The sequence below is a fragment of the Trachurus trachurus genome, assembly GCF_905171665.1.
Source record: "Trachurus trachurus genome assembly, chromosome: 13".
NCBI classification, from domain to species: domain Eukaryota; kingdom Metazoa; phylum Chordata; class Actinopteri; order Carangiformes; family Carangidae; genus Trachurus; species Trachurus trachurus.
In genome coordinates, this window is record NC_139892.1 from 11,624,225 (window position 1) to 11,649,442 (window position 25,218).

General features: G+C 42.1%; 1 protein-coding gene across 1 annotated transcript in view; it reads left to right on the forward strand.

Moving 5' to 3' along the window:
• The window catches only part of LOC310996161 (calsyntenin-2-like), a gene marked incomplete at both ends in the record, with an annotated part of 281,521 nt that overhangs the window by 186,130 nt on the left and 70,173 nt on the right, over positions 1-25,218 (forward strand). The window contains one exon of the mRNA XM_083985517.1: positions 24,255-24,440. Within this exon, the coding sequence (XP_083841643.1) occupies positions 24,255-24,440 (186 nt within the window). The remainder of the gene's footprint in view (positions 1-24,254; positions 24,441-25,218) is intronic.

The following is a 25,218-nucleotide window of genomic DNA, read 5'->3' on the forward strand; positions in this document are numbered from 1 at the left end:
GGCAGCATCTTGTGTCGTCTTGAATTACAAGGACAATGGCAAGTTTAATCACATACTCTATCAGTTCCACATAAAAATGCCCAAACATTACAGATGCACATACTGTACAGTGGCTTCAGAAAGCGCTCAGACGCCTTCACTTTATTCCACACATCATTGTGTTGCGGATTTAAAATAGATACAATTCCCATTGTTATTCTCTTCCATCAATCTGCACTGAATGACCTCTGCTGACAAATTGTCAAAGTTTTTTTACGATGTTTTAGCAAATACAAACCTGAAATTTGTAATTCAAGAGAATATTCAGACTCTTCATTTCGTACCTTTGGCAGCTTTGATTCTTCTACCACCTTTATTCCTGGCTTTGGACAGTTTCGCCCATTTTTCCCGGCAGATCCACTAAAGATGTTCAGTCAGATTCAATGATAAGTGCTTGTGAACGGTCGTCTTCCGTTCTCTCCACTGAGGGGTTAGGGTTATGGTGAAGGTCTGGGCTTTTAGAGGCAAGGCAAGGCAAGGCAATTTTATTTGTATAGCCCGTACATGGCATCGTAACAACATCCTCTGTCCTTAGACCCTCACATCGATTGAGGAAAAACTCCATGGAAAACCCTTTTAGAGACTGATCCTGAAGCCACTCCAACATTATTTGCATCAATTTGTTGTCGTTTGAAAGGTATAGTATAGTAGGCTACAATGCTATAGCAACATTGTTTCTTTATATGGATATGTTCTGACCAAAATATTCGGATTTTGATCTTCTTCATGCTCCCAATGTCCTTTACATGCTGTTTGGCCAACCTTTAGCAGGCTGTATTGTGACTTATACTTGGTTACATAGTTTTCCACCTACTGTGCGATGGAGGCCAGATTGATGGAGAAAGACAGCCATCCTTTTGGAAAATTGCTCCATCTCTGCAGAGGACTTCCAAAGCTGTGTTAGTGCGGGCGACCCAGTTCCTACCTCCAGGTCCTGCTGGTTCCAGACTTATTCCATTTCACAATTATCGACAGCTCCTGGGGAAAGGAAACGCTTTAAAAATGGCTTTGTGACCTTATCTGTGCCTCACCACTGTTTTGCCATGGAGGTCTACAGAGAGTTCTTTGGACTTGAACTCCATTGTTGTTGCTCACTGATTGTGGGACCTTATGTACACAGGTGTGTGCCTTTCCTGAATTATGTCCAATCAATTCAATTTGCCACATGTGCACTCCAATCTAGTTCCAGAGACATCTGGATAATATAATAGGACTGCACCTGGCCACAAATTGGTCATTAAGGGCTATTGAGTGTACATCGATGTGGAAAACTGTCTGTTTTGTCCAGTTAAATTCAGATCTACACAGTAACATCAACAAAAAATAAGGGTTTTTAGCACTGTCTGAAGCCAGGGTGCGCTATAATGTTACTATGAGCATATGTGTGACTTTGATATGAGCATACCATACATTAACACAGAGAGCAGCCAGGGCTGTCATTGGTGTAGAGGGTGACATTAACTCCCTCTGTAGGCTCTCAGCGATAATCCTGTCTTTGAAGCCTGTTTGGGAGGTTGAGTGCATTTTTCAAATTAGGATTTTCAGCACAAGATTATGGTGAGAAGATACATACACACACACACTGAGGCACAGATATACTCTCCCTCGATGAAAGAGCAGTCGTCCCTGTGAACATTGTTTGGCAGCGAGGATGAAGGGAAGGATGGAGAGGGAGAAGTAAATGCCATGGCCACAGATCAGGGGATATTTAATGGGGCTCGTGTTGAATTAAAGGCAGGCATCCGTCGGCAGGAGACTGTGGGAATGTCAAAGACACACACTCACACCAAGTCACATACACACACATGAAAAGATGGGCTTTCTTTTGGTAAAAAAAAGCCCCCAAAAAACAGTAATCTGTCTGTTCAAATTAGCTATGGCCTCTGGCTCTGGACAGCAGGGCTCAGCTGTGTGTCTGTCCTCACTAATCGCATGTCCTCACTCAGCTGGTGGAAACTCCTTTACTGAAGGGTATAGTGCCTGCACACATACAAAAACCACAAACAAATCCACACAGACACTCACAAAAGGTTTGTAAAGCCGTTTTCACTACCGTATCAGATTCGTTTTTTTTCTCTTCACTGACTCTTCGACCTTACAGTTTATTTCAGCAGGAGTACTTGTCTTGCTGTTTCAGACATCAAAACCATGTCTGCACTGAGTTCTGTTTCTGCAAAGGTGCCCGCTCACCCGAACTGCTTCCTAATAGGTCAAACTTCAGCTACAACTCTCAGTTGGTAGCAAGAAGCCCACGTGATGATCTTCAAGGCAAGGGAAGCCAGCTTTATTTGTATAGTGCATTTCATGCCCAAGGCCAACTTGACATAAAGACTAATTATCAGTAGTAGCCTACAATTTGGAAGCATTAAAAACTAATGATAAATAAAGAACATAAAATAACAATTCACATTCAAATGATCTGAAAGAACATACAATGCAAATACATAGGTCATCAATAAACACAACAAAAAAGAAATGTTTTTAAGATGGATTTAAAAACATTCACATTTGGGGCTAATGGGCTCTATGCACAGCTCCACTACTTCCTGAACTTAATGCTGCTCCTTTATTTCCTGTCTTACATTATTGGACAAGAGCCCATTGTAGTTCTGTTGGTGCTTTGTGTGCTGTTTCACCCCAGTCCTGTCTGGGTTTATATTCTAATAACTCATCATTCATAGACTTAAAAGATTTAAGAACTGGAGTAAGTACTAGTGTGACTTTTCCCCCATCTTGACAAAGCCAGTTGTCTTCCTCATTGTGTAGGCCTATAGTTATTTGCTGCTGACTCTGCCTGTGTAGATGCTGCCTGCTATTCCTCACACCTGGTGGTGATGTTGTCATGCCCTGAGTTTGCCGCCACGCAGTGGCTCGGTTTTTGTGTGGCTTATTGACTTTGGACTCTTGGTTTCTGTGTTAGTTAAGTTTAGTTTCTGTTTTATTTTGAAGTTCTGTGTTGTCCTGTGTCATGGTCTGTGCCTTTCGTTTCCTGTTAGGTTCCTGTTTTAGTTTGAAGTCCTTGTCCTGTCTTCCTGTGTGCTCCCTGCCCTTGATTACCTAATGTGTCTCACCTGTGTTGATTGCACCACCTGTGTCTTGTTCCCTCATGTATTTAACCCCAGTGTCTCCCTTTGTCCTCGTCGGTTCATTGTCGTTTTTCCACCTTCCATGGTGTTTCCTTTGTTCCTGTGTTCCGTGAGGTAAATAAAGCCTTTTGTTTTCATCAAGTCTGCATTTGGGTCCTGCATCTCCCCACTACTTGACAGATGTCTGTTGAGCGTCCATTTGCCAGGTCCTTCAGAGAATAATCCTGTCTGTCACCTGTCCTGTGGTTGGAATGTCGTATCATACTGTGTCGTATCGCATCGCATCGCATCGCATCGCATCGCATCGCATCGCATCGCATCGCATCGCATCGCATCGCATCGCATCGCATCGCATCGCATCGCATCGCATCGCATCGCATCGCATCGCATCGCATCGCATCGCATCGCATCGATTTCAGGGATGGCTCACTCTGCCACAGTGGGTACACCTGAGTTTCTGTTAGACCCCAGTCAGAAGAGATGGATACCAGTAGGAAAGAGGTGTTAAGAGTGTGTTGTTGCTTCATCCCTGCAGCCTGCTGGCTCATACTTCTCCACCTTTGTCTCTCCTCAAAAACTATGGAAGCAATTACAGTAATTGATTGTGAGTCCACACCTGGCACCTGCTGAAAAGAAGGGAGGAACTGCAGAGGTGGTTTTGCGTAGTTTGATTTTGTCACCATGATAGCGTCTAAACTATAACTATAATAGGACATCAGTGTTCCATGTTCGGTGTGGTCCAATGTATTAATTTTGAGTAATACAAGTAATAACACCCAGGCACTTGCAATCAAGTCATTCCTCTAATTATAACATTGTCACAGCCTGGCTCTTACAGCCATGACAAAGGAGGGAGCAGTATTTATTTAACAGATATTCATAAGATAAGGCAACAGATCACAAATCATGAAGTGTGGATGTCAGTGGATAGGCATGTGAAGCATGTTGTGTGTGAGTGAATGTGTGGGGGGGTAGGGTGCATAAAGTAATAAATGTTCAACAGAAGAGTCTATGGCCGCTACATCGCCGTCAGGGTGCCTGCAGGAGAGGGGAAGAAGAGAGAGAGACAGAGCAATCACTAGCCTGGCTTTCATAACCTGGCCCAGATGTCACCAGCAGGCCTTGATCAGCAGGGGCATGACCAGCCAATTGATAGTTTTCATGTGACGTCACGGCCCGTATGGAACGCACCCCTGGCGGTCAAAACGATCCACTTCCCCGCTGTCCGCTGGCTTAAGACAAGGCAGAAAAACACACACTGCTCCCTGCTGCTTCAAAAAAAACCAGTGTTATGGCCCAACTGGTGTCTGATTTAACTGGTTACCGTACCGAACAACAGCTGTGCTGCGCTTCCGTCCGCAGATTTGTCACAAATTCACAAATCAAGCCGCAGTTCACACATGTTACTGCAGTGAATATGCTTTTGTGAGTGAGTAGCAGCCTGCGCTTATTCCTCCAATCTACGAACAGTCAGCGCCACACTACTCTCACTCTGCACAATACTGCACACTATGACAAAGCCTGTCATGTTGAAAAAGTTACGAACTAATGGAAAACACTCTGAAAATACGCTAAACGATATGAAAAGCACAGCTGCAGTTGTGTTGGTACTGGTAGGCTCTGGTTGAGAAGAGCAACTGTCTGCTCTGCTCTTTCCCAGAGAAGCGGCGTGAATTTGTCATTACCGGCGAAAGTTACAGGTACATTTCTACCACTTCAATGAGTTGAGAAACATTATTTTAAGTTGGAAGAACTCCAAAATGGGGCTTTTAATCAGAAACCAGTTGGGCCATAACACCGGAAATATTGGTTGCAAGCGGTGGAGGATGATGGATTCTCCACCAGGTAAATGTAAACATGGCCCAGCTCGAGCTTCGGCAGGGAACTGGTCATTTTAAACAGCTCGTATACAGCAGCTGGTGTTGAATATGGGTCACAAGTGCCCAAAACTTCCAAGTTGTTTTTTATATCTTTCCTTCTCGGCTGCTGACAGATGATCTAAGTCATTACTCGGTTGTTTGTCAATAGAGAGTCCGTTGCGCCGCCATTTTGGAATGTTGTTTTTGACCGCCAGGTGACCGCCAGGTGACTGAAAACTATCAATACAGTATAAGACGCATTAGACGCTGATTGGAACAACGCAGAGAACCCAAGAATGTTGTGATCCGTGTAGACGAACAGAGAACCAACACCACAACCAATATAAACTTTGAAATGTTGAAGCGCAAAGGATGTCAGCAGGTGGAAGGGAGAGAGAGAGAGTGATCGCACATGGTCCAGCCTTTATAACATGGAGCTCAGGTGAATTGTGCTGACGACCCTCAATTGGCTGCCAAGTCAGCCTCCAGGCCTGTGAGAGGGTCGTCACAATATAGTGAGTTGTTATTGTGGCATGTGAACATGAAACCCTGGCTTTGTAATCATCAGACATGAGGAAAGACCGAAATCAAGAAAATATTGCTTTTTATTTTTCCCCTTTTTTTTGCTTGTCCATAACAATTTGAAACTTTTCTCGTCAATATCCTATCTTGTCTCTTCATCTCTCTCCCTCCCTCTGTCCAAACAAAAACTCATCCACATGAACATACACACAGTAGAAAAAACCAATAATGGAATGAGTGGACAGAAGGGAAGATAAGTGACAGAGTAAGCGGACCGCTGTAGAGCCTCTTCTCTTCATTCGATAGGATGGTTATCAGTTTTATTTGGTGTAATGCAGTTTGTTTCTAACAGCACAACAGGCAGTTGGCAGTGACAGAACACTTTATATCACTGCTACAGCCCAGAGACGAGCAGTTTGAGAGAACAAACGGCATCTGAAAACAAAACCTCCCTGTTTCTGGTTTCCTGTTCTCTTTCAGTTTAAGTGTTAGAAACAGTGGTTATCTTTAGATTTGTTTCAACACTCGACTTGTATAACCTTAAAATAAACATTTAAACTGTTAATGTAACATTTTCATTGAAGAAAATAGGAAAAAGGATGCAGAAATGTTTCCGCTGATTCTATATCATGCACTGAAACCTCATGTAACACCCTCCCTGTGTTTTTCTCAGTCAGTTAATAAGGAATCTACTGTGAAAAAATAACAATGGCACAGGCAGTTTCTAAAAAGAAATTGCGTTTGTGATTTCAGCAAACATAGTCAGTGATACAGAGTGACATAAGAGGGAGGAAGTTAAAACGGTGGCAAATACTTTACTGCTGATGCAAACTGGACATTTCAGACTGCAGCTGCCTCACACTCAAAGTGCTGAACTGCTGTAACACACAGCGGAAATGAAAACATATTTGTCACTGACTCTAGTATCCGCGACTGCTCATCAGGGAAATTGATCATTGGATGTTTTTTTTTTTTGTTTATTTATTTTTTTGTCAGCAGATCCACCAACACTGTCGCTCCACGTCTGTCGGACTGTGTGGGCACAGACAAAGCTTGACTGACAGCTGTCTGATGCTGCTGTTTGTTTTATTCAGTATCTATTTGGATGGAAGAGGTTGTAGCTTTCACTTATACATCAGACTTTTCCTGCCTCATCAGTTCGTAGAGGAAGAGCCGCAGTGTGTCGATGTAAATCAAGTTAAATATCATATAAATTTCATAGTGTGTATAAATGAATTCAAATACTGTTTATATATTTGATGTGTAGCTTGATGTGCAGCAGCAGTAGTTTGGATGAAAGCTGCAACGATAGCATCTAGTTTTTCTACAATATGATGTAATTAACTTTTTTTTAAAGTGGAATTACATCATCTTTTCATTCTCAGAAGATTTAATACTGTTCTTCCAGCTCATTAGTGGCTTATTTGACATGCAGAAAGAAAAACAACCACACATTAGTGTTCAGTAAAAATGGCCACAACACAGTCAACAACCCACAAGTTAACACAGTTGTTTTTGCAGACTGAACACGTGAAGGTGAACCAGGCGTTTTCTCAATGAGCAGCTACATAACCTGGGCCTGGTGGTTCAATGTGGGGAGAAATAAAACATCACAGAGAACGAGTAAGAGGGAGGGAGAGAGAGGGAGAGAGTTGGACATGGCTGTGTTGTGGCGATTACCCCAGTGGAGCAGCCTCCACAGCCCATTCTGGTTTTATGTGGCCATCATCTCCCTCACATTTGTCTCCCTCTGCAGCAGAGCTACATTAGCTTCGGTGGCAAAGCTCTGCAGATATCATGGTTTAAACGCTGAGGCAGCAATGGGCTGTTGCTGGCTGGGTTTACATGAATAACACAGTTTTTTTTTTTTAAAGGTCAATCCTCAAGCTTGTTATGGCTGTGCATGTGAACAGCAGGAACAGGAAGCAGCTCCTCTGCCAGTCTGCCAGAGTTTATTTGGAAGGATTATGGTGTATAGCTTTGTTTCCTCCTCTGCTTTCATAGGAGATTATAATATGCTAATTTAAGTACTGTCTAAGTCTGAGTGATTAGCTCAGATCTATAGACTCTAATTACAGACAGCCTGAAATTAAAGTGCGTCTGGTGCTGCGTTTAGTGTCTGTACTGTCCAGTCTGATCTCTCACCTCTCTCTGTATTAACCTTTAGTTATAGAGGTGGTGTGGTGTGGTCATTTTTGCTTATAAGGTGCTTCTCGAACTGTTTTTCTTCATGAACAACAATTAAATTAGCAATCAGATGATACCATTATACATTTCTATATTGACTCTGCAGGTGTTGATATTGCATTTTTCTACAAACAATCATACAGTAGTTGATTTACCTCTGTTTACTGCATGATTACAAACCTTTAATAGACCTGTCATGGGTCAATTTATGTTCTCACTCCACCCATAGGATCTGTTTAGTTCTGTCCCCACCAATCTGTTTTAGGCCATATTTTACTTTTATTACAATGAGGATAGTTAGAGAGAGAGACACGAGGAAATTAGGGAAGAGGAAGAAAAGTACCTGAGTCAGGTTCAAATCCAGGCCGCTACAGTAAAGACTGAGCCTGTATGAGTCACCTGTTAGAGCACATCCACCATCACCAGCCTTTTAAATCAAACTGCACTGAGCACAAGGTCACATCTGATCTCTTCTCTGAATATGTGAACCTGCTCCTCAGTTTATGCTGCACAACTTTAAAAACAAAAAAAACTCTTCTTAATGTGATTAAACCTGCTCTGCTCACCTATAAAATACATGTAAGGTCCAGCTCTGTTATGTACAGTACTACAACAGCTGGAATACACCCACCCACACACACACACACATATAGTATATCAGCAGTACACACACACACACATACATCTACAGTCAGTGCCACACGCAGCTCAGCACATGCCTCGAGTGGCAGATTGTCACACTGACGAAAAAAAGAAATCTGCATATTCATATCCATCCTTTGTGTTTGGAGAATGGCTCTGAGCTGTGTGTATGTTTGTGTGTCCACATGCATGCGTGTGTGTGTGTGGTGGGTGTGCACATGTTGTACAGAAACATGTTGTTTTACTGCAGTTCTGGATTTAGACTGTAAGAGAATAATTAGAGCAATGTGACACGGGTTTTAATATTTCAGATTAGTGTTATTTTTTCACTCTTCACTCTCATGAGACTTTATAACATGATGAGACTTTTTTTTTTCTTGTTTGTTTTGACAGTGGGAAACTTCACCCTGACAGCAGCATTATGTTGGTTTTACATATGTAAACCTGTTGTATAAAAACATCCATATGTTTTTTACATACATACAAAAATATCAAACAAATCATTTCACTTTAAAGGATAAAAAATGACAACAAACAGACACAGAGCTCGACAGCAACGGCAAATAAATGAAGCATTTTTCACACTTGATTGTTTTGTATTTTTGGAGGAAACGGTGTTAGAGTCAGCAGGACAGAGCTGACCTCCGGTACAGACTCTGAGATCAACGGCCTCTCTGGCTTCTTCTCTCTTTGACTTGTATTTTCTACTCAACTCTCCAGGAAGCCATTTTAGTGTGTGTGTGTGTGTGTGTGTGTGTGTGTGTTTTTGTGTGTGTGTGTGTGTGTGTCTGGCAGCCAATAGTTGTGATCTCTGATAAGAGTAGGAAGAGGATGAATTAAAGAGGAGAAGAAGAAAAATAAATGGCTCGGCACTTCCTTTTCCCATTTCCTCTAACCACCTACTCCTCTCTTGCCTCCTCTATAATCTCACACTGAGGCTTTCTTGCTGCTGCTCTACTTTCTTTTTTTTCACCCCCCCCCCCCCCCCCCCCTCTCTGGTTTTCCATTATTACTTTCATTGTTTTCCTTTTTTCTCCATGTTTCTATGTCCTGATTTTTTCTGACTTTGTTCACATCCCTTTTCCCCTTTTTATTCTGTATTTATCTCTTCTCCCCATTGAGGGTTTCATACTTGCCTCTGTCCCTGTTTCTCCTTCTCATCTCTATTAAATATCAGTTCACCCCCATGCTTTTTTCTTCCACTCTCTCTCCCTTCATCTGTCTTCTCTGATACAGTGCTAGTTTGAAGTAGGGATGCAGTCGTCTCCGGTGTAAATCACAACCGCCACTTACTCTACTTTTCAGTCCTATTGCATTACACCATTACACACTTGTACACACACACATACACACTTTCATGGGGACATGATCTCTTCCAGCCCTTGTCACTGGTTTAAGGCAGGAGGAGGGATGGGGGCCAGAGATGGGAAACAGCCTGTTCACCTTATTCTGTCAGAGGAGGGCAGTAGCAGAAAATGTGTGTGAAAAAGCACAATCCCCCAAAACATAAATCATTACATTGTGAGGTCAGAGTCAGGTTAGGCCGAGGTTAAGGTTCAGGTAAAGGTTAGTTAAGTAGGCAATACAGTAGTTATGGCTGTGTGTGTGTGGGATTCAGACAGAAAGAGGATGGGGAATCGGATAAGAAATACATACACACACAATTGCACACACACACACATACAGAAACCACCAAGATGCACAAAGCACAGACACACATACACAACGCACACGCCTGCGTAAGAGTGATTACACTTCTCCAGTCCTTGTCCCGCTGACTGTGGAGATTGGAGTTTCCTTTATAGTGCCACTTCAGTGTCAAGGCGACATTGAGCGCTCATGAATCCAGAGACAAAGACAGAGGAGAGACATGAGAGAGAGAGGAACAGGAAGGAAGTGACTGAAGGAGGAAAGTGTCAAGGAAACAAGCAGAGGGAAACGTTTCTATACATCTGGGTCTGTTACTGTAGCATTTCATTTAAAGTTGTGCAGCACTTTGACCTTCACCTCTGCAGCAACCTTTGGTAACTACAGAGCATCATGTTGGAAAGCTGCCACAGAGCCTGTTGCAGACATGCTGCAGGGATTTAACAGCATGTCCCAACAAGCCTTTAGATCCCCTGGGGGTTGCCCTGGGAGGAGATTGAGGACGTGGACATGTCTCGGGTGGTTCACTCAGTCTGCTGCCACCGTGAGCTCAGTGAGAGAAGGTAAAGCACCTTTTTTTCTTTTTTTTTGCTGAACAATTTTCAGTGTCTCAGCTTTAACCACCCAGGATTAAGATGTCATTTTCACTCAATCCTTAAAGAGGAGCAAAATAATTAGTCTCAGTCTGGACATGAAATTGGGGTCTTTTAGGAGGCTTCCCACACAATCCAGGAAAATGAGAGATGATGTCATTTCGTTAGAAATCACCCCATTAGACTCTTTATAAGACCACTGTAATGGAAATATGTCTCTGTCACCTCAGGTGAGTCCCTGCACATCTCAAATTCATGCTGCAAAATTTTGTGAGATGTAGTGACGAATAATTTAATTTATTATGTTGCCAAACCTCTTTTCAAAGGGTATTGTCATGACAACGTGTTCATGTTTTCTCTTTCGGTGTAGGCTACCAAACTGTCCTGAATATAAGACCCCAAAACCTATTTTTGTCGGACTTGTTTTGTGGTTTAGTGAGTCTTTTCGGAGACAGGAAACAGTTATAAGACCTTTTAAGATTAACTTAACGCTGTTCAAAAGTTACAGTAATGAGTTATATCACTCTACAGTGTTGAGCTTGCACCTAATCTTGTGTGTTTCCTTCAGCGCTAGCATCTTTTATCTCGTCATTTTCCTGCCTTGTTGCCAACTTTATTTCCGTCCTCAAAAAGCTGGTCACACAGTGTAAACTACACTGACACATGCACACACACAGTTAGCAACAAGCTGGTGAATGTGAAAAAGCAACAACTAGAGAGCTACGAAGACCAAGGTCGATTTGTCAGACAAGTTATAGGAGCCTGTGAAACCAGCAGGAAAAATCACATCTTAAAGCAGAAGTTAGCGATCCGGTCGTTTTGGCTAACTTCTTGTCAGCCGATGGAGTTAGCAGTCCCCGCCCTCGTCCCTACGTCACCACATTCATGCGCATCCCTTGGCTGCACACACACAGAGGGCCGCCCCTTTATGCCGTTCTCTCTCCTCATTGGATAAAGGTTGTAGGATACAAGGAAGTATAAGAAGTTTTCTCCTCGGCTTACAGCAAAGCAGAGTGACTGACAGACCCGTGTTTCAGACCAAACACTCTATATAAGTGATTGCCGTCAGAAGATTTAACTATTTAAGACTTATATTAACACAAACATTCCGCTTACTTCTGCTTTAAATATGTTAAATTCAAAATGATGCATTCGTGTTGCATTTGTAGCCATACCATGATAACCTACATTTATCATTTGTCTATAAATCAGCTACCAGTCACTTAGCAATACTTGGTTCTTGTTTGAAGGGACGTTTGTTCTGATGTTGTTGATTCACTCAACTCTTTCTAGTTTCAGCTTCTTTTTTTTTTTTTTAGATTTACCGTTATAAACGAGGACATTTCTGGGGACAGCTGCAGCCAGGGACAGACCACCAAAAACGGGGACGTCTGGTCACCTTAGTTTTGACAGATTTACCACATTTTCTCTTCCTTGGCTACTTGGTGATTTAGTCTCTGCCATGTCTGTAGCCGGTAGTAAAAATGTTCAGAGAAAGATTTAAACCAATCTGGTAAAATAAATCAGAACATATGGGAGTCCTTGGGGCGGGGTGGCTTACTGATATGTAGATTTTTGCCCAAGAACGTTTAAAGAAACAATCTACCTCCTTTCATTATGGGTCTTGTCAACTTTTTAGAGAACAGAAAAAAGACCAAAGTGTCTTATATCACAGAGAAAAAGAGAGCGTGCATGAAAACATTAAAACGAATGCTTTTGGGGCATTGTTGAAAAAGAAAGAGAGAGAGGGAATGACGGCCAAGAAAGAAGAGGGGAGAATAGAGAGCGAAGGGGGCAACTTTCTGAAGATAGATGAGGACATAGGTGGAGAGGAGAAGGAAAAGGGGAAATAAAGAAGGGAAAGAGGAGGCGAGTGCTCTTTTAAATGGAAATTGGCTCTCCCACTGATGGCTGGGACGAGTAATGACGACCCCCCTGACTACTTGAACATGGTGTCAGCATTTTTCACACACACACACACACACACACACACACACACACACACACACACACACACACACACACACACACACACACACACACACACACACACACACACTATTCACATAACCATCATCTTCAACCTCCACACATCTACATGCAAGTAAAAACATGCAAGAACTGACTGATCACACACACAAGTACACACACTCATGCACAGCCCCCAGTGCTGGAGAACAGCATGAAAGTGTGATGATGCATCATTTTCTTAAGCACCTCTATCCGTCTTCGTTCCCTCATGCTCTGCTTTTCACAGCCGTCAGTTGAAGGAAGACGCTGGGAACTTACCTCAGCATGTATGTCTGCACATACACATGTGGACATGTCTATATATACTCTGAGTTTATGCTGCAAACACAGAAGAACTGAATGAACATCGACTGGATGTGTCAGTTTTACAGCCACAGCGGTTGGTGAATCTCAGTCTGGTGGAGAGATTAGAAAAAAAATAAGACATGTTCCCTCTCACAGCAAGTAGGAGTCTGTATAAAACGGTTAATAAACTGGAAATCCAGTTTAATGATGACTTTTTAACTGGACCTTCCAGAGCTCAGTGGCCATGCTACGATGCTTCTGCAGAACAACTTCCCAGATTCTGCCTCCGTCTACTCGAACTGTGAGCCTGTGTGCACTAGATGCCTCCAACAATTTGATTAGACTCCAAAATACCACAGCACTGATGTCCTTAATCCATTTCACACAAGTATAAAGCTGTCTGTATTATAACATAGAAACATTTAAGGTTCAGAATCCTTCAAAGAAAGCAGAAGATGCAGGCACTTAAGGCAGAAAGACCAAAGATAAAGCTTGTTACTGCAGAGTGACTCTGACTCCAAGGAATTATGTTTATGTGCAACTAATTTGCAATGGAAAATATTTGTTATAGAAAAGACAATTATGACTGGATTAGTTTTCTATTAGCATAATGAGATTGTTTTGTTAATGAAGAAAGTTGCAAACACATGAATACCGAACATTTTACCAGACAGTCAAAATATCTGATCTTACAGTACAATATTCACATGGAGTTATTATAAACAATTTCTGACAGGGTTAAAGTTTAGAAAAAGACTGTGAGGATGGCGTTGTGACTGTGGATGCAAACTCTGATTTCTGGTGTAATAGTTGTGCATTTTGTTTGACCACAATCCATTGCAATGACATCTTGTCATCTCTGCTGGCATTAATAAACGTGGGCCTTCATGAATTAATTTTAAAAAAAAACAACCTTTGAACACAACCCAGGCTACCATGAAGATGGTGAAGTTGCAGGGTCAAACAGAGAGATAATTAGCCTATATTTTATATACACAGTGGCGTTCAGTTGCAACATGTTTTGTTTTATGACAAATAGAAAAAGCAAAACTTGAGATCATGGTTCACATCCTGTGTGCCTTTTCACCCAGTCAGGTGCTGCAGGAAGTGGGTGCACTTGATGCATTGTTGGCTTCAGAGATGTATACTGTATATATTTAAAAAAAAAACAACAACAGCAGATACAGATCGGTGTGGTGTGAAAGAGAGTGTGAAAAGCTGTACTTCAAAGTACCATGATTCAGCATAAAAGCATTATAAATAAACTGTTGGTGTGCTTCAAACACTTGCTTCCCCTCATGACATATAATGATAATAATCAGTGCAGTGCTGCTCGTGTCAAATACAAGCCATCTGCTCTGTCATGTTTGTGCTGTTGGCAGATCATGTTGCACGTTCCAACTCTAGATTTCCTACCTACACAGAGACGCTGGTTTGATCACGTCTTTCACTGAGGAGGAGACCTTGACTTGTCAAACACTGGTGTACTAATATCATATCTTAACTGTAATGTCTCACTGACATGATGGAGTTAATTGTATTGTCTTGCAGGGATATTGCAAACACTGTAAAATATTCTTTGTTTGTCTAATGACTGACTCTTACCAATATTGCTACTAAATAACTTAGTTTTAAACTCCTCTCTATATTAGTTAAATGGATAATTTCCATCTGGAGCCCTGCGATGAGTCCAGAGAGTTTACTGTATTCTCCCGGCACCCTCCTCTTTTGTTGTGTCTCCCAGGAAACACGAGTAATTTCCATGTCCTTCACTCTTTATTAGAAATAATCCTCGAACACGTTTCATGTTTGCCTGACGATATCCAAGTTGCCAGATTGTGTATATGACAGACAATTTGCATGCATACGTCAAATCATCTGTTACCGCAACCTGGCAACCTCACAGCCCCGATTCAAGTGGTGTGTGTAGCTGCTGCTCTTTGTGCAGGCAGTAGAATATCCTGCATGTTAAAAGCCCCGAATGTTGGCAGCTGTTCATGTTTTATCAAGTGCAGTACATTTACACTGACAGGAGGCGATGAGTCGAGCACCCTATAGATACAACACAGAGAAATGATGACGGTTACATCAAAGTCAAGTTTCAGATCATAAAGCTGTTGACATGTAACATCGTCATTTTTTCACATGAAGGTTACAAAATAAGCATAAAAACAAGTTCACTTATGCTGCCACTTTTTATTTTATTTTATTTAATATTTTCTTTCTGCAGCTGTTGTTGTTGTTTTTTTAATGATCACAGGAGTTTGTACTTCTGCACTGGTGAACCAGCTCCGCCTGGTCGTTTTCATGTGTGCCTCACTTCCACTGCCTCTTCCTCTCATATTCACAAAGAAAGGAACTCTTGGGTGTGCTGTGTGAGTTCCGTTCGGTGTACTGCAGGCAAGCACACAACTCAATAGAGACCAAATAGCTTCCTATTAAACCCACACTGCTTGTAAGACAGCTGGGCTTAGTGCAAGTCTGTGTTCTGAGTTATTGTGCCTGTGCACCAGCAGCGATGTGTGTGTGTGCGTGTGCAGTGAGTGCATTTGTACTTCTGTCTGCTTGTATGTAGGCATCTGAATCACAAGGTGCCACTTCTTTTTTGTCAGATTTTTGTGGTTGGAACGGAAGTCTGTGTGTGTGCATGTGTTTGCCCTGTTTGTACTGTCAGGAAGCTCCTGCTGCACCTGTGAGTGATCATCACCAGCAGAGACGTCCCACAGAGTCTCTTAAATAGGAATAAATTATTTAGCAGGGGCACAAATGCAGCTCAGCAAGATTACAGGGCCCACTGGTTCATACATGAAAGTAAGCCTTGGAAAATAAAGCCTTTAATGATGGTTGGGTGTGTATGTGCATGGTAACAATGCTTGACATATAGAAGCCTGTCAGCCAACAAACTCAGCATTACAATATACACATCAGCTAGATGTGAAATGGTAAGGTAATAATATCACAACGTAAAATGCATCATATCACTCAAAAATCCCAACGATCCACCGAATTATTACATTTTTTGTACTGCAACATCCGCATTTTGTAATAATTTGGTGCATTATGTGAATACGTTTATTACATATTGTGATTTGTATTACAAAATGCGGCGTTATTACATCATGAGGTTTTTATTTTTTATTTTTTGAGTGATTACTGTAAATAAGAATGAACAAAGTTTCAGGTAAAACCAGAAACCAAATCCTGCAAGTCTTGGGTGGTAGGCCCAAATGGGCGGGGCTTGGTGACTGCTTTGTTGTGACATCACAAATTAAACAATGCCTTGATGGATCATTTTAAGGCTCAGTTTCTGAATACAGGCTGTGTGAATTTCGCTCTGGACTGAGGCTTTGATACTTTCACAGTGGTATATAGGACCTAGAGCCGCTTTATGATTAAAAAAAAAACATGGACATATGAAAGGATATATTATGGGACCTTTAAAGTATCATAAAAGAACAGTTATTAAAAATGCATTCATGTTTAAATAGCATTTTACTTTGAAGTGATGTATACTGTACAGCTGCCTATATTGCATAGAAGCTCAGGCATTATCTTATATAAATGTAGCTGTGTAAACTGTATTTATTTCCCTATATACTGTACAGAAGTATAGAGAACCATAAAATTAAAAAAAAAAAACTCACATTAAGCACAAGTACCTCAAAGTCCTATGGACAGTACTTGAGCCAATACACGACATAACACCAATATGTTTACTCTCCTTCCTTGCATTATGAAATGCTTTTACTTTCAATATGGTGTGGGCTTGCATAAAACAGTCCATAAAATAAAAGTCTATAAAGCCTTAGTGTACTTAACACAGAGAGCAACATGAATACGATGCCATTATGTCACACAGTCATAAACCGGTTAAAGGCTGAACTGCCAGCAGAGCAGAACAATTCATTACAGTCGTCTGCATGAAGAAAGAAAGTAAATATCTCTCCAGCATAACAGAAAGGCACAGTATTGGTGTTGGAGAATCAATACAGTGCAGCAAGACATTGTGTTATTTCATGAACTAATACAAGGTTTCGCTGGAAAGTATCTGTGGATAATTTCTTTTATAACCAGCTAAGGACAAATGCGTCAGGGAGGATGTTTGTTTATATCTTCCAGAAATCAAAGTGCTGATAAAAGGTGTCACTATATCAAAGATTTGGTACAGATTCAAGACGTGGATATGCATTTTTGTTTTGTCATTGGAAACACACTTCACCACAGTCCGGTGGGTTTTTGGCAAAACACCTTTCCCATTACACCGCTGCAGTGTTTTCTATTATTAAAGATAAACGCCACCGTCAAACATTTATCAGTGGAATGAGGCTGTTTGTACGAGCCTTATCTAAAACTAAACTGCTTTGCTTGGTTGTGAGTTTGTCTCTGTTCATTTTCCTTTCTCTTTTTTGTTGTTGCTAACAGCTCATATTCATACTTCAACACCCCCCGACCTCATGTCTAAACATCGAGGGGAGTTGTGTCTCTAAAAGAAATGTTGCCTCGTGGTGGGAAGGAACATCTGCTACTCTACTCGGTCTTGTGATTTGTTGTCATGATCTTCTCCGGCTCTACTCCTCATTTGCCTCCTGACCGATGACCCCCATCCCTCATTATATTTGAGGCAGTGCACTTCACACCCTCTGTTTGCATTCATCATGGCTTCTGTCACAGTGGGGTCACTCCATTGCTGAACTGGGTCCATTACCTAGCGTTTTACAGTAAACCTTAATGGGTGCCGTCTAATGGGAATCAGTGTGGCGTGATAAGGTGTGGCACTAGCTACACTCATATGAGGATGATTTGAAGGAAGTGTAAAATATCATACTGGAAGGGTCACAGGAAGTTTCTGGCCACCTGGCAAATTTAAATCCAATATTCAGTCTCTTTTTGCTCTGTTTTTGGTCTCCCCCACCAGAGCCTAAGATGCTGAGTCTATGAGAAAAGTCAATAAAACACAACTGTGATTGGTCATATTTCCACTGAGTGGTGATAAGTACATTATCTGAGGGTTTTCTACTCTTGCTAAGACCGATTGCTAATATCTGGCATCAACAGATGCTGTTTCCATTTCAATTTAGTGATGTCTTAGCTGTTGACGCATGGCAAGAAGGTTCCTAGTTCTCTGTGTTGAGTTTGCATGTTCTTCCTGTGCCTGCATGGGTTCTGCAGCTTCCTCCCACAGACTAAACACATTATGCACATTAGTTCAATTGACAATTCTTAAGTACCTAGGTGTGGATGGGAGTGTGTGAGGTTTGTCTATATTACTGTGTCTCAATTTGAGTACTTAATACTTAAAGCAGAAGTAAGTGATATTTTTGTGTTAATATAAGTCTTAAATAGTTATATCTTCCGACAGCAATCACTTACATAGAGTGTTTGGACCGAAACACGGGTCTCCCAGTCCCTCTGCTCTGCTCTGAGCCGAGGAGAAAACATTGATCGTATCCTACAGTTTTTATCCAATGAGGAGAGAGAACGGCATGCAGGGCTGTTTGTGCAGCCAAGGGACGCCGTGAATGTGGTGACGTAGGGACGAGGACTGTTATGGTGCGTTCAAGGAAACTCGTAACTCGTGTTTTTCCGACCTGTGAAGTTGTACCAGTTCGATCTGGTACGAGTTCACGGGTCGGAAGTTACGAGTGGCCGTTATAGTGACTTTCACAGGTAAAACAGGTCGGAAAAACACGAGTGGGTTGCCTGGTACGCTACAAAATCGTAAGTTGTGACTTGAAGCTGTAATTTACGGTTTCAAAAGCCTGCCTGGAACGCAGCATTAGCCAAAACGACCGGATCGCTTACTTCTGCTTTAAATTAACTATTTTGAGTATGTAAGTGTGTCTCAATTCACAAGTCAAAATGCAGTGTACTGTAAGTACCCGGATGGTTCACTCAAAACGGTCCAAAACCAGGGACATTTCACACCCTCAACGATTGCCGTCGTGGGTACATAGCGGAATATAATAAATCAACATACGGGCAGACAAATATTATCCGCCAGTAAGTGGAGCCAGCTGACGAGGCAGCGACTGCATTATCTCCCACTCGCATTAAACAGGTGGTGCACACATGCAAAAAAAAAAAAAAAAAACATAAGAAAAAAGGAAAATCGCTATTTAAAAAAACAAACAAAACAAGCTGGTAGATGTGTTGACAGGCGATAATAGCGGTCCAAAAAGAATGAAAACATCGGCAACAGTTGTGATCGTTACATGTAGCTCGGTAAGTGCACAACGACAGTATTCAGATTCAGATTCAGACAACTTTATTTATCCCCGAGGAGCAATTCGGTTCAGCAGACTCAGTTTCGTTAAAAGACGATTCGATTTCGATTTAAGACAACGCTAACCGTTAAATTTGTGCACGACAGAAGTAAGTACTGTACATAATGCGCATACTGTAATATACTACATTACAGCGTACTCATGGAAGTATTCAAATTGAGACACAGCATCAGTGTCGGCCCTGTCCAGTGATTTGCTCCAGCCCAACCACAACCCTACACAGATGAGCTCTACAGCTGATGGATGGATCCTTTGATGAATAACTCCATTTTCCATTTTTCACATTTTAGTTTTTTGGATTTTATGTATTTCAGTTACTTGTATTGAAGTCTGTGGTTTGAAATTGTGCATTAAGCTCTTCCCTCACTGTGTCCGTCTGCTGTTTAGTTCAGAGCAGGTAGCCTACTGTAGTTTTCAGCTTTTAGAGGGTTTTCTCTGTAAAACAGCTGCATGGATGTGATGCTTTGACAGCTAAACAGTGAAGTCACTGCAAGATGTGGAAAGTTAGTGGGTGCCACGGAGTCTGTGTAGATTTATCACTGTGAGTGACCCCTCTCATATTGTCACGCTGTATTGATTATCAAGGCTCAGTCTGTCAGGAGCCAGTGAAATAGAAAGAACCCACAGCTGAGACGAGTGTGTGGGTTCAGACCGACGCTGGCTCAAGTGCAGCAACATAATCTCACTGTTAATCAATTTTTCATGCTCTGTTTTTTTTTATATTGCTCTAAGCTCTCTATTGTACTAGGCCCCTCCAGTAATGTTGGATAGTGAGGGGTAATGACATAGCAAAGTAAGAATTCCCCACAACACTTAAAAACCACCTGGAAATAAACAGTGTCAAGCTTCAGTAAACGATTTGATAGGCCCACAGGTGATCCCAAAAAAAGCTTTTCAATTGGGGTATGAATATGTAAATTGCATATTCTAGCATTTTTGACAGAATATATCCATATGCCTGAAACTAGTGGGATTAGTGTGAATAAATGCTGGTCACTGCCTGCTGCAGACAAATAAACTCCACTCCACTCTGTGTGAGATTAAAAACTATTAAAAGGTGATGAGAGTACAACCCTCTTAATCTGTCCTCGGAGTCCGCACCGTTTATTATCCCTCATGTTTGTCCAATGCTCTCCTACCCATAAACCTTAATCATCCACTTCCACACTCAACCCAACCTTTCCTCAACCCATATCTATATGCACACTCTGTCCGCAACCCATTACCCCCTCATTTATCCTCCACTTTCCCACCAAACCTTCCCATGAATCCGTAACCAGTGTCTGCACCCTCCGCACCCTCTGCACCCTCCCCTCTGTGGATGTGGAGCCAGCTAGGCGGCGTTAAAGCTGAGTCCTCAGGTCATTTTACTCCCAGTTGTCCGTGGAGTGTGTGATTACCAGGGCAAACTGCTACCCACCACCACCCCCCACTTCCAGCCTGAGTCTGAGAGCGGCAGCGTTGCTCTCTAACTCAGCATGGTCCGGCAAAACAAAGGCCACAGAACACATCCAGCTAACTCCCACTGCCTATCATGGTGTTAGTAGCTTTTAGTATGGACTAATAATCGCTGCAATCATTATAATAATAGCAGTAGTTTGGACCAGAGTGCTCTGGCAATGATTGCTGCTTTTTAAATTATATGCAGGGAAACAGTACGGTCGATCACCTCATAAAATTCACAGATTAACATGTTTTAATCCCTGTTTCCATTATAACATGTAACTTTTCCACATTAAAATGTCCAAAGATGACTGTTTGAGTTGTGTACTTAAATTATCTGAATTTTTTCTTCATCATTTCCTGCTCACCTGTCATTGACGCCTTATCCCCTGTGAATTTTTAATCCATTTTAAGCCACATTTTTAAGGTACAAAGTGAAAAAAAATTATTTGCATCTAAGTTATCAGAGGAAAAAAAAGCCAGCAGGCAAATGTTAGGCAGCTCAGCTCTAAGACATCCTGTCACCTTTTTTTTTATTTATTTTTTATGCCAGTTTTACCCCCCTGGTGATTATATAATACTGTTTATAATTCAGCTGAAGGGATCTGAACTGAGAGAAGTTTACAGTAAAACTGGCGAAGACAACAACTCCCATGATGCCACACTACATTACACTGAACAGACAATGGTGTCGATCTTTTCATCTGACTCTGAAGCGACAGAAAGAAAAAGTATTATTATCCAAAATGTCAGATTATTCCTTCATTGGCACGGTGGAAAATTTATCAAGGTCTGAAGCCAGGCCTCTAGTTAATGGTGAGAGTAGAGAGAGAGAGAGAAGCTATTGAAAGAATAATCAATGAAGCGTTTGCTGTGAAAGTTACGAGGAATCTTTTTAAGAACTCTCTCCACATCGCCAAGGTTAGCGATCCGCTTTAGCATCAAACACAGCCTAAATGCTGCCTGCTGTTGTTGCTTTGAGCTTTCAATGTGTGTCATCAGTCAATGCTGATGCAACCCTCTAAGGGCTCCGCAGGATAAGGTGATAGATATATAAAGGAGCAATCAACAGATGAGAGGACAGAGGTGTAGACAGCGCACACAGGCACACAGAGCGATGTGGCTACAGAAATATACAAATCAGCAGAGCCTCTCCTTTTGTGGTTGTGTCCCTTTTTTGCGCTCATGAATGTGCTTTTGTTCTCGTTAAGCGCGCACCATTGTTTGTGCCTATTCTCATCACAGTGGCTGACAATCCCATAGTAACAGTGGTTCGGCAGCCCACGGTAATCGCAGCCTGGCTGAGGTAAATCAACTACAAAACAGATGCAGTGTGTGTGTGTGTGTGTGTCGGTGCTAGGTGCTGAGTGTGTGTGGAAGCGAACATGGCAGATTTAACAGGTCGCAGAGCAACAAAGAGCCATTCCTCCTCCTTCTCCTCCTCTTCCCCTTATTTTTCTTCTTCTTCTTCTCCTCCAGTCAGTTCGCCTTCAAGTTTATGGCCCCAGCTCCTGTTTTACAGCTGGACAGACAGAAGGACTGGTGGCAGCAGCATTAAAGGGAAAGAATGGTTGAAAGCTGGACGCCCACTTACTGACTTCCATATGTTTTTTTTGTATCATTTTTATTATAAAAAAAGGTCTAGGATCTAGTAATACTGTGAAAAGGTGTCCACAGAGCTATGCACACAGCCTGTATTCAGAATTTAAAACCTGCCGTCAGGATTTCTGTTACTTTGTGATGTCACAACAAAGCAGTCACCAAGCCCCCCTCTCCCTATCCCACCTTTAAAGTCCCCCTAAAGAAGCATTTTAAAATTTGTAAAAATGCTCTGGTATGACTATTTTTTGAATAAAAGTGCTTTCCCACAAAAAAGTTGGTTGAAAAAACGCTCAAAGAGGCAAAAAACATGTCTACTATTTCTCCCTTATTGAAAAATCCTGATTCTATGAATATTCATGAGTATGCAAATGCTTCATAACTTGCGGCCACCCAGAGCCACAGGGTTGCTCAGTAACGGCAGTGCGCGTCAGTGGGGGCAGGGGAGACGGAGGGGCGATGTCAAAACATGAGGCTTGCACTGAGATTCGAAACCTGGTCTCCCGCATTTAGGGCGGCAATAATACTTCTCAGCCATGTAATCCACTGATACTGTTGTTGAACATCTAGCTGTATACGTAGATGTGAAGTGTCACCATCACAGTGAACAACAAATGAGATGCAAAAAAACCCCATTGGTTACTAGGGATTATGACGTATTAATCCCGAGTGGATGCTGAAAAACTGAATATAGACACTGGCTTTAAAACTGCATTTTCAAATCTAAATTGCTCAGTTGTGGCTGCATTAGCGATTTTGCTGCTGAAATGTATGGTAGTGTAACGGAGGTCCGTGGGTATAGTCACAGTCACGAGGTACCAGTAAGGAGAAGTGACAGGGTGTGGTGGTTAGCAGTACTGAAATTAAACTCACTCATCCATAAAAGACGTGCTAATCCACTCGCTAAGTGGTCATTGACCTCTTGGCGAAACGGTTCGCCCGCGGCCATTAACATGTTAATAATTTCAAAAAGTCATTTTTTGGTTTAGGGGGACTTTAAGGATTTGGTTTCTGGTTGTTTATACTTTTAATGAATCACAGAGAAAAGAGTCAGAAGAGAGTCAAAAGGCCATCTCTCTTCTGATTGGCTGACACCAACCTGTTGTTACTAGAGTTTAAGAGAAGTTTAAAGAGGAGATGAAAAACCCACACTGAGATGTTTTTTGTTTCTTCAAACTGAAATGCCATAACATACCATGTGTGTCAGGATATAAAGAGTGATGTCATTGTATTTGTCACAAGGAGATACATTATTATCATTTATACATCCTCTGGATCTATCTAGCTGGTACAATTGCAGTTGCAATTTCTAGAGTGTTTTATTTGCATGTTGGATAGAAATGTGGGAAATAAAATCTTGGAAAAGTGTTACATATAGGACCTTTAGATTTTGAAGTGCTTTTTAAATAACGAGTTTCCTGCAGTTATCATACAAAGGAAGGGAACTGGAATGACAAGCTTTCTGGTAAGAGATATGCCAGGTGCTCCTTTTTATGGAGATAATGAGTGAGATGGGCCAACTGTAAACAAGAATCATAAAAACACTAAACTGGCAACATCGTTCTGCAGCTCAGTCTCACGTTATCTCTGCCAGAGACTGTGCAGACAAACACAGATTCACACCAACAAAGGCAGGGAGAGCGAAAACATCATCGCCGCGCAAAATAATAGCCTGGACGGAAAACACAATTCACATCTGACAGGACAGACAGTGACAGGATAATGACTACTGCCACTAATGCAGGTACTGGACTGCACTCCAACAACAATGCAGCAATTTTATTAGCCGGGGCCCATTCTGCCAGAGGGATATTGAGTCGTGATGCCAGAAATATTGGTGACAGTGAATGATCAGAAATGGAGTCTTTTCTTTCCTTTTTTTTCATGGAAACTTAAATGGATAAAATGAGGCAAGACGGTAACAAAAACATGCAAAATAGGCTTGTGACAGTTGGATAATAATCTGCACCGTTCAGCTCCTTCTCTCTGACTATCCTAACACTGTCAATCCCTCCACTCCCCCTTTTTTTCCCACAGGTTGGAATAAACGAGTGGACTACGAGCCTGGAACGGGCAGCAAGCAGCTGTTTCCTAAGATGCACCTGGAGACCTGTGGCGGGCCGCTGTCGTCGGTGAGGACCACGGTGGAGCTGCAGACCAGCCACATCGGGAAGGGCTGCGACCGGGAGACTTACTCTGAGAAATCTCTACAGAAACTCTGTGGTGGGTTCTGCAAAAAAAAAAAGACAAGGGTTTTCTATTATAAGATGAAAACCGTAATCATCCTTGTGTGACCAGACTGAAAAACAGAGTGCATATCTGGCATGTAGCAGTGAATCACATGAGAGCTGGACCTGTGGCTGTTTGCATGGTGGTGGATACTGTATGTAAGAATACACAGCACACGGCCGATCAAAGGTGACGTCAGACTGTGGCGGCAAACAGAAAGTTAACGCATTCAATTAGAAGTAATTTAATGCGTCGAACCCATGGTTTGAACGCCGGGGTCAGACAAGGCCCGCGGCTCCGTCTTCTGCCATTTTTAAACCAACATCTAAAAGCTCTCGGCCGGTGTTGGCTTCTCATCTCCACTGGTGTCCCTGGTAAACCCCTGTGCTAAATGAAGGCACCAGAATTTCAACTTAAAGCTGTGTCACTAATGATGTGACAGAGCGAGGGCATTAGCCGCCCCAGATGCTACCACGCTTTCTCCTCAGTGACTGATGAGCAGCCAAGCTGCCGTGTCGGTGCCCAGAGCACCAACAAAGCAGCCGAGCCTACCCACTCCCCACTCCCCGTCCACACTGCACCGCCAACAGGGGGGCTGGAGTCATCATCTTTGACTAACGGCCTTCACGAGCCCCATTCCAGCTCATCTGAATGCATAACATCCCCTTGCTGCCTCCCCAGGCTCCCAGTCCATGCATGGTTTACCACTAAAGAGCCCTTTTCAGGTATCTCATAATCATTATCTGATAGGGAATAGAATAAATTGTAATTG